At 36.4% G+C, this 10909-nt stretch overlaps 2 protein-coding genes across 2 annotated transcripts; one reads left to right on the forward strand and one right to left on the reverse strand.

The window, feature by feature from the left end:
• Window positions 1-141: 141 nt before the first annotated feature.
• Window positions 142-7013, reverse strand: LOC128531735 (cytochrome P450 2F2-like). The gene is made up of 9 exons (XM_053505846.1): window positions 6833-7013; window positions 3567-3729; window positions 3269-3416; window positions 2982-3147; window positions 2685-2871; window positions 1147-1300; window positions 899-1085; window positions 689-830; window positions 142-521 (listed from the first exon to the last, which is right to left on the reverse strand). The coding sequence occupies exons 1-9, from the start codon at window positions 6992-6994 to the stop codon at window positions 325-327; spliced, it is 1506 nt and encodes a 501-aa protein (XP_053361821.1). The 5' UTR covers window positions 6995-7013; the 3' UTR covers window positions 142-324.
• Window positions 7014-8280: 1267 nt separating this feature from the next.
• LOC128532101 (uncharacterized) lies at window positions 8281-10542 on the forward strand. Its single transcript, XM_053506327.1, has 3 exons — window positions 8281-8987; window positions 9094-9376; window positions 9470-10542. Exons 1-3 carry the CDS (start codon window positions 8665-8667, stop codon window positions 10112-10114), a joined length of 1251 nt encoding a protein of 416 aa, XP_053362302.1. The 5' UTR covers window positions 8281-8664; the 3' UTR covers window positions 10115-10542.
• The last annotated feature ends 367 nt before the right edge of the window (window positions 10543-10909 follow it).

The raw sequence follows: 10909 nt of genomic DNA on the forward strand, positions 1-10909 counted from the left end.
CAACATAAGATGGGTTTGTCAGAAAATACTCTTTCTACAGTATAGATGAATCTATTTATATAATATATATATATTCCCAATGTTTAAGCTGAGGCAAGTATTGCAAAGAACCACTTAAAATTACAACAGAACCAGAATACTAATAATGGTTAGAAGGACAGGCTTTATTCTCTATTCCAAATGTCCAAAACAACATTAGCATCCTTAGCATTCTTCTTCTTGTGAGTCTATTACTGCATCAGTTGTTCAGTTATTGTGATATAATACAATTTAATTTTCCATGAAGTATCTGTCAGTATATATAATTATATCTCCTGACAATTTCTAGATTTCTCTAGCTGTCTGTCTCAGCCTAATTCCCATCTTGTATGGTTTGGGTGTAAGTGTGATTCCAAACACAGGAGTGAAATCTGGGTCTCGTGCATCTTTAGGCCAAATGAACTGAAAGCGGTGCAGCAGGGAGACAAAGATGAGAAAGAGCTCCATGCGAGCCAGACCTTCACCCAGACATAAACGAGGCCCTGCACACACAGACACACATAAGACAAACCCTGTTTACTCATTATTAACTTCTTCCTTTAATGTTTTATGTATTATGGAGTCAAGTCCAAAACCTATGTCGACAGCACTTGACTGGGTCAGATTTGGGTAATTTTTGTTTCATTTTTATAACAATGTGAGCTCTCACCAGCAGAAAATGGTATAAATGCCTCAGGCTTCTCAAACTGTCCTTCTCCATTGAGGAAGTTTGATGGGTTAAACTCATGAGGAAACTTCCATTGGCCTTCTTCATTCAGCACTGACGAGAGGTTTGGGATGATATTAGTTCCCTGGAAACAGTGAATGAAAAACATCAACAGGGCAGCAGAAGGTAAATTAACCCACTGTTTAAAATCACCAACTTTGAGATGCTGTAGCCCATCAGTTCAGTATCTCTTGTGGTCGGGTGGAATACACTCAGAGGACCAAAACTGGCAATGCACTGAGACTCGTGGATTACAGCCTGTGTGTCTGGCATGTTGTTTCTGTCCTCAAAAGACACATGAAATTTTCCGTGTAGAACCCCATCAGTCTCATACTTGCATCTCTCTAGAAACAATATGTTTACTATCAAACATTTTAAGGTTTATGCAGCAAGACTTCAACATAAAGTTCAATAAAGTAAAGTGTAAACCCTGAGAGTCACAATAAGCCATGAGATAGAGGAAAGCCGTAAGGAGGGTGTTGGACGTGGTATCAGTTCCAGCCATATGCAGATTTAAAATGTACATTACCAATTGGTCTTCATTGAATGTGGATCCTATTTTTCCCTGTTAAAAATAAACAGTCCAGTTAGTCCAGTTTTAAAACTAGAACCTTTGGTTATATTTTATGCATACTTTATGGAATCTAAGTGAGATACCCTTGTGCAGTTTTATATTTCTAGGTTTTTTTTATGCTTCTCGGTGTACACTTTACAATTTATCTATTTTATATATTTCTATTTAAATTATATTTTATCATAACTTTTGTAAATCTGTAAATTTGGAGACTTGTACATTCCATTCATTTTATGTTAACATTATTCAATTCCATAATCAGTTTAATTGATTTCTACTAGTGCACGGGTTGGTTTATTAATTGAACTTTTATTATGAATTGCACTTGGTTTAGGTTTTAGTGCACATGTTTTTTAAATTTTTTATTTTTACCACATGACCCCTGGGAGGCACCGTACAATAGGGTTTTTTGGCTCCCTGCGTTTTCTTATCTGTGGGAAATGCGTCCAATTCGCTCTTTGTGTGTTTAAAGTTGCCAACCTCTGAAAGTGCAATTTTGACTTCATTGTAGTGAAATCTTTCTAATATAAGAATTTTACTGCATACTATATTGTGTATGGTTGTGTATGTGACGAATAAAAATTAGAATTTAAGATTTATTATAAAATACTACAATTGTCGCACTATGAAGCACAGTAAGTAGTGATTTTGGTTTATTATTATTTACCTTGCCTATTATTTTGCATGTGTTTCTTAATTTCTTCTGCGATGGATGGTCTTACATAGATTCCCAAACAATGTATTTATTACAATTTTAATACACTTTAAACAATTTAGTGTCAATAAAGGCTCCCTTGCTTTAGTACATGACTGGGACAGTATATATACATATAAACTGCTGCTCACTCACACTCTGCTCATATTTAATACCTTTGAATTATCTGCTCATATTTTTATCTTTTTACTATTTCTTGTCTTTATAGAATAATTTTAGAAGAGCAATGAACTGCAGTTTCCCTGTCTGGTATTACCCAGAAGAGGATGGTTTCCTTTTAAAATGTGATCCTTTTAAGGTTTATTCCTCATGGTACACTCAGTATGGATCTAAATCTACATCCACATGTCTGTATCGGTCTGTACCTAGTAGATGCTTTGTGAGAATGTCTAGTGTTAAAGTGCTCCACAAATTATAATAATAATAATAATAATAAGAAGAAGAAAAATAAGAATTACATTTACAGTATTTGGCTGATGCTCTTATGTGGAGCGACTTGCTTTTTATCACATTATACAGGTGAGGGCCTTGCTCAAGGGCCCAGCTGTGGAAGCTTATTGATGCTAGAGTTTAAACCTGTACACTGAGATACCACTAAATTGGACATGAAATGTTGGACATTTAATAAATCCCTAGAATAACCCTTACACCACACAAACATACCATATCAAGATCATCCAGATAGCAGTCGACAAAGTCTCTCGGCTCTCCTCTGACTCTTGTTGTCTTGTGGTTTTTGATCATGGTCATTGTCATTTCTTTAAGTAAATTGTTGTTTTTAAACAATTTCATAAAAGGAAGAGGCAGAGATCTTGTCCATGGAAGCGTATCATAGATCTATAAAAATATATATGTATATATTTTGTCCATTTTTTCTTTAAGCATGTACTTAGAATTAGCAACAGTCATAATGCAGTCAGTAATCAGGTGATAATATAATGTCTCACCAATGACCAAGGTCCATTAAGAATCTTGGTAATTTCAGTAATCCATTTAACAGATTTATTAAGGGTTTCTTCACCGTATTCATATCGAGTGCCAGACAACATCAGGTAGATGATATTTGATGCTGCATCATGGAACAAAGTCTGAGGATGTAAGACACTTCCTACAAATAGAAAATCAATGTTCATCAACATGTCTTTTCTTTATAGACTCAAAGAAAAAAAAAACTTTGTCAGCTATCATCAACAAAAACATGATACAGTAAATAAAGTGGGATGTTGGTACCGCATGCTTCTCCAGTTTTGCAACAAGATGTTCAATTTCTCCCAGAATCCTGTTCTCCATAGACTGTTTTCCCATACCAAAGTTCCTTAAGGTCATAAGAGCAAAGCGTCGATGCTCCTTCCATGCAGGACCATAATCAGCTAGTGCAACTCCTGTTTCATTTTATTCATATTAAAATCTTTATTTCAGAGTCAGTACATAAAGTATCCATGTCACAGAAATGTGTGTGGAAAATAGACCTTTAAGTCTAAAATTTAAATTTTGTTCATGATGGTTGTGAATTTAATAATTTTCAATCTTACCTTTTCCTTCCATCATATGGCTGATTAGCAAATTTTGTGGGCGACCAGAAAAATCTGCATATTTGGTCACCAGAGCTTCTTTTATTGCATTCAAACCGTTAAGTACAACAGCTGGGCTTCTTCCAAGATAGAGGCTATAAACATTCCCATAACGCTCAGCCAACTACAAATAAACAAGTTTTAATTTATTAGATACATATTCAAAGGGTCATCAATTTTCAACTATAAACCGGATTCCAAAAAAGTTGGGACACTATACAAATTTTGAATAAAAACTGAATGCAATGATGTGGAGGTGCCAACTTCTAATATTTTATTCAAAATAGAACATAAATTAACAAATAAAGTCAACAAATCTCAAAAAAGTTGGAACAAGTAGCAATAAGAGGCTGGAAAAAGTACATTTGAACATAACGAGGAGCTGGAAGACCAATTAACATTAATTAGGTCAATTGGCAACATGATTGGGTATAAAAAGAGCTTCTCAGAGTAGCAGTGTCTCTCAGAAGTCAAGATGGGTAGAGGATCACCAATTCCCACAATGTTGCGCAGAAAGATAGTGGCGCAATATCAGAAAGGTGTTACCCAGCGAAAAATTGCAAAGACTTTGCAGTTATCATCATCAACTGTGCATAACGTCATCCAAAGATTCAGAGAATCTGGAACAATCTCTGTGCGTAAGGGTCAAGGGCGTAAAACCATACTGGATGCCCGTGATCTCCGGGCCCTTAAACGACACTGCACCATAAACAGGAATGCTACTGTAAAGGAAATCACAGAATGGGCTCAGGAATACCTCCAGAAACCATTGTCAGTGAACACAATCCACCGTGCCATCCGCCATTGCCAGCTGAAACTCTACAGTGCAAAGAAGAAGCCATTTCTAAGCAAGATCCACAAGCTCAGGCGTTTTCACTGGGCCAGGGATCATTTAAAATAGAGTGTGGCGAAATGGAAGACTGTTCTGTGGTCAGACGAGTCACGATTCGAAGTTATTTTTGGAAATCTGGGACACCATGTCATCCGGACCAAAGAGGACAAGGACAACCCAAGTTGTTATCTATGCTTAGTTCAGAAGCCTGCATCACTGATGGTATGGGTTGCATGAGTGCGTGTGGCATGGGCAGCTTGCATGTCTGGAAAGGCATCAATTCAGAAAAATATATTCAGGTTCTAGAACAACATATGCTCCCATCCAGACGTCATCTCTTTCAGGGCAGACCCTGCATTTTTTAACAAGATAATGCCAGACCACATTCTGCATCAAAGACAACATCATGGCTGCGTAGGAGAAGGATCCGGGTACTGAAATGGCCAGTCTGCAGTCCAGATCTTTCACCTATAGAGAACATTTGGCGCATGGACAAAGAAGGCCCAAGACGATTGACCTGTTAAAGGCCTGTATTAGACAAGAATGGGAGAGCATTCCTATTTCTAAACTTGAGAAACTGGTCTCCTTGGTCCCCAGACGTCTGTTGAGTGTTGTAAGAAGAAGGGGAGATGCCACACAGTGGTGAAAATGGCCTTGTCCCAACTTTTTTGGGATTTGTTGACACCATGAAATTTTGAATCAACATATTTTTCCCCTAAAATTATACTTTTATTCAGTTTAAACTTTTGTTCCGTGATTTATGTTCTATTCTGAATAAAATATTAAAAGTTGGCACCTCCACATCATTGCATTTAGTTCTTATTCACGATTTGTATAGTGTCCCAACTTTTTTGGAATCCGGTTTGTATTGTAGCGTTTTTCACTGCCACGAAGGGACTAGGAGAGACGAGTAAGCTTCCTTGCTGCCCAATGCAAATGGCTGGGAGTATTTTATTTGACATGGCACGAAAAGTCACACAACCACACATTCACTAAGCACAGATCAACAAGACACACTTCTAACTTACACACACACACCCTGGCCGAAGCCACTAACCCAAACACCTTTCCTCGACAGGGTGAACACCTAACAACCCCTCCTGCAAAGCATGATGGTTACTAGTCCAAAACCCCGCCCACGCCACAGTATTTTAAATCCAGCTTGGAAAGTATATTATTATTATTATTATTATTATTATTATTAATAAATAAATGTTATGCTTATGAAATTGTAAATATGGAAGACTAAAGTTGAGATACACTAATGACCTGAACAAAAATCTATACTGCAGGTCATCACAATAAAAGGTCACTGACACACAATATTGTCAAGAGTTTGACATTGTTAAAAATGTGGCACCACGAAAAGTTGCTCATGCGCATTAATGATATATTGGCAAATACAAATTAAACAGAAATTCCCACAAGCAGCACTGCAAGTACTGGAAGACTGCAGGTCAAAACCACAAGGATTGCAAATGCACATGTCAAGGCAAATCACCTATTTGCAAGGCCTTGGAAAAAAATTACTGATAGCCCATAGCCCACTTTAAAGAAACCCTGCAATGAGACCACCATTTCAGGCTCTATATTAGAATTGTGCACTGTTTGGCTTGTATTTAGGTTATTGGTGTAAGTCAGTGAATCTCCCCAGAAACAAGAGAGGGCTACACACACATACAAACACACACACACACACACAAACACACATGCATATGTGCATAGAAGTAGCGTTGATGAAGCTGGTACTGCTAAGGAGTGGCAACCAACAACAACAGGGACAAAAAAAAAAAAAAAAAGATGGCAGACATTGCTTGTTTTTTTTTTAACATGAATTGTTTAACCAGGTAAATCCAAAGAACCCTGTAGCCAATTGTGTTAGTATTCTAATACCTACAAAATACAATGTTACTTGGACTTACAAACAACTTGACTTCCAAACGGTAAATCCGTACGCAACTCATGCATATGTAGGCGACTTATATATGTATGTGCGTATATAAAACTTACCAAATTACTTTTATTGTATTCCTTAGGAAAAAAAAAAAATTTAAACAAAGTCCATCTCACATTTGGTATTAAATTTAAGTATTAGAAGAAGTTTAATATTTGTTTGTTTATTTATGTTTTTGTTTGTTTCCTCACATTTATTTGAATATTATTGGTAAAATCATTAAAAACAATTATAGTTTTGCAAAAAGTAAAACTTTTCTTCTAGAATAGATAATGCACAAAACACCCAAATGGAATCTTTTCTATTCTAATCTTTATAAAATTTTTTAATTCAGATTACCGATTTCAGTTAAGTCATAAGGCTAGAAAACAATTTTAGTAATAAATATATAATTTTTTATAATGTATAAAAAACAAGCATAACAACAATATAATTACATACCAATTCAAAGTCTTTCAAAGGATTGTTGATGTTAAAATGAAGAAGGTTGCCAACCATGGGTAGGGGTCGTGGTCCAGGGGGGAAGTTCTTTGGCTTTTGGATCCTGATTAGGAAGAAAAAGAGGAAGATGCAAATCCCAACAAAAATTAAGGAGCCTAACATAATGCCTAAACTACTGCTCGTCTACACACTGTGTTAATTTGGCTGGTACACCAAGATCTTTCACTGACTCAAACTGTAAATCCTGTTAATTATTTACATAAGGGATCTCCACCCCATTTAGTCTAGAACTCAGGACCAATAGTCCTGATGGTTTGTGGTTTGTGTTAAATTGATTATTTGTTACAAAAGACTAATAATTTAAAACTACCTGATCTCTGTTTAAAGTAAAATAAATAAATTAATAAATAAATCAGCAACTTTGTTAGTGTGTCAGTACATGTCACTACCAGTGGTGGATCTAAAAAAAATTATGGCAAAAGATTTTGGGAGGGTGGCATGGGAAAGCATTATACACATATTATAAACATCTTTTAGTTATAGCATGGCATGTATTAATTACTGATTTTATGAATTTCCCTATCTATCATCTATACATATAATAAAATTGTAAAGTTGGCATGTCTGTACATTGAAGATTTTTGTGAAAAAAATTTTTGTGGTGAAATCAAGATGTTTTGGGGAATTTTTGTCTGTCTGTTTAAACTGTTTGTTGGTGCATGCATCATGTAAAACAAATTTTAATGGGGTTTACAGGTGTAATTGGCCGAGCTTAAAGTAACATATAGACTTTGTTGCATCGGTCCACGGAAAGGGAAGATATGCTACTTTAAAATGTAAATAAAAAAATGTTCTTATATCTGACTTCATCTCATAATTCAACAGATAATGCTGTACATTTTTTAATACTTGCTTATATAACATAAAATAAAACTGTACTACAGTTTTTCTGGATTGCTAAAACACTAAATCCCATTGTAAAAACTAAACTGTCAACTACCAAAACTTTTTTATCAAATCAATTCCACAGTTGTCAAAATCTTAAACACTTTTCTTCTGGTTAGGGCACAATTTGCCAATCTGAATTTCTCATTTACCACACCTCTAAACACATTCTCAAACACAAAACACATTTATCAGTGTGGTGCACTTATACCCAGAATGGTGCACACAGGCTACAAAAGTTAAACACAACTAACACACTGTTTTCATCATTTACACACTACCACTCAAAACTGAAAACACACATGTCCAATCAGTGAACCCAATTAGTAAACAGTATACAGTATAAGCCTAGTCAAATGCAAATGGCATGAGTGGATCCAACAATGGAGCAATACAATAGAAGAGAAAGAGGAAGAGGAGTCAGTGTCAGAGGTGGTGGGCAAGGACTAAGACCAAGAAGAAGATTTGTAATTTAAAATGACATTTACAGTTTTTTCTGATTGCTTAAACAGTAATAATGATTCCTGTAGCACAATTTCTAAAATTATTAATAGTTGTAGAAAAACTATTCACTGAGTTTGCAAAATTAAAAGCACAAACACTGCTTTGCACACAGTTTGCACTTTTATAACACACAATTTGCAAATGTATAAATACAATCTAATCCACAGCACTCCTTTTGCAGAACTGTAAACACAACTCAGTACTTTACACACAATTTCCAAATTATCAGAACACTCCTAGTAAAACTATACACATTTATGGACATTTTTTACACTTTTTGTGTAACTGTTTGACCCACACTGCACATGTGAAAACAGTTTTATATAATTAGTTCACTTTGCAATCAGCTTGAGCACTATAAATAAGCCACAGGTAAGCTTTCAATGTGGAGAACAATGGAGGGCAGACTGAGAAGAGTGAGAATTAGAGGAGGGCGAGGAAGAGGAAGAGGACGAGGACGTGAAGGAGCAGGTGGAAGAGGAGGAGGACAAAGACTAGGAGGTGAATTTAGAGGAAGAGGACAAGGAGGTGAAGAGGAAGGAGGAAGGATAAGAAGAATCAGAATTCCTGATGACATCAGAGCAACAATAGTAGACCATGTAATCAACCATGGAATGACCCTAAGGGAAGCTGGCCAACGGGTTCAGCCTAACCTCAGCCGCTACACTGTAGCAAGTATCATAAGGACATTTCGAAATGAGAATCGGTTAGTACAGTTACTTCATACTACAGTAAGTTTTCTAGTAGCACCATACCCTAATGAAAAACAATACAGTACTTGACATGTAAAAACTGAATTTGTTACTTTACAGAGTTGCTAGAAATCCAGCATCTGGGGGCAGACAAAGAATGTTCACTGAAGAACAAGAGACTCATATAGTCAATATGGTGTTGGCCAATAATTCCATTAGGCTGCGAGAAATACAGCAGCGCATAATAGAGGATACCATCACATTCCAAAACATAAACAACGTGAGCATCTCTGCATTATCTCGTGTACTGGCACGAAATAGAATAAGAATGAAACAAATTTACAGAGTCCCTTTTGAAAGAAACAGTGAGCGCATAAAACAACTGCGATATGAATATGTTCAGGTAAGCTATAATATCATTGGTACTCAATGTGGAAGTCCATCCTGTAGTGCTGTGTATGAACCTGCTGTGCTGCATTTGTTTTGTCTTTTCCAGAGAGTGATGGAGCTAGAGGCAGATGCCATGGGTCATGAACTGATTTATGTAGATGAGGCAGGTTTTAACCTAACTAAAACAAGGAGACGTGGCAGGAACCTTATTGGACAACGTGCTATAATCAATGTGCCAGGACAGCGTGGTGGTAATATAACTATGTGTGCAGCTATGAGTCAAAATGGTGTTGTGCACCATCATGCAATCCTGGGCCCATATAACACTGCACACATTATTACATTCCTGGATACCCTATATCATACACTCACTAATGTTCAGAGAGCAGAGCAGATGAGATATGTTATCATATGGGACAATGTTAGCTTCCATAGGGCTGCTTTGGTCCGCAACTGGTTCACAGATCACCAACTCTTTACTGTACTAAACCTCCCCCCATATTCTCCATTCCTGAATCCAATCGAAGAATTCTTCTCTGCCTGGCGCTGGAAGGTCTATGACCGTCATCCCCATCAGCGCATGGCTCTTTTACAGGCAATGGAAGAGGCATGTGAGGATATTGACCAGGCATCATGTCAGGCCTGGATACGGCACTCAAGAAGATATTTTCCACGGTGCCTTGGACAAGAAGACATTGCTTGTGATGTCGATGAAATTCTGTGGCCGGACCCAGAAAGACGACATGATTGATATTTTTTCTCTCTCTCTCTTTCAGTGAAATTGTATGTTTTTTTGTGCTTCGTTTTGATATGTATGAATAAACATTCATACTTACAGTAAGTAAAATTTGAATCCTTGTGTGTTTGTATGACAAAATTATGTCAAAAGTATTACTTCAAATTCACCTACCTTGTGCACAGAGAAAGCAAAAGCCAGATGTGTTTTTTATTTATACCATCAGTGTGTAGTTGGCACTTTGTGTGCTTATAAATATGATGGTTAGTGTTAACTGTTTGGTACAAAAATACCATTTTTACAAAGGTTTGTAGAGTTAAACAAGATGTATACTCTTTTGCAAGAGAACTAAAATGTTTTGATAATTGGGTGAAAGGTTTTCTTATTTGTGTGTAGAGTTTTGCAAAAATAGCCAATAGTTACAAAAAATGTGCTTAAGCAATCAGAAAAAACTGTAAGCAACTGTCATAGTTCTAGTGCATGGCATGACTATGAGGGAGGCAGGGCAATGTATGCAACCAAACCTAAGCAGGTTCTCAGTGGTTACTATAATCTGGACCTTCAGAGAAGAAAACAGGTAAAAAGTATACTTGTCTCAGTAAGGGGACAATGAAAAATATTTTTTCCATTGTACTGTGTTTTACAGTATTTTTGAATTGCTAAAACACTAAAATCCATTTGCAAAACCAAAGTTGCAAGTGTACAAAACACTTTATTGATTGAATCACACAGCTTGCAGAACTTTAAACACTTCTCATGTGGTTAGACACAACTAGCAAATCGGTATCAGTCTTTGTGCAAAACTGTAAA

The sequence above is a fragment of the Clarias gariepinus genome, chromosome 10 (genome assembly GCF_024256425.1).
Source record: "Clarias gariepinus isolate MV-2021 ecotype Netherlands chromosome 10, CGAR_prim_01v2, whole genome shotgun sequence".
In the NCBI taxonomy this organism is placed as follows: Eukaryota; Metazoa; Chordata; class Actinopteri; order Siluriformes; family Clariidae; genus Clarias; species Clarias gariepinus.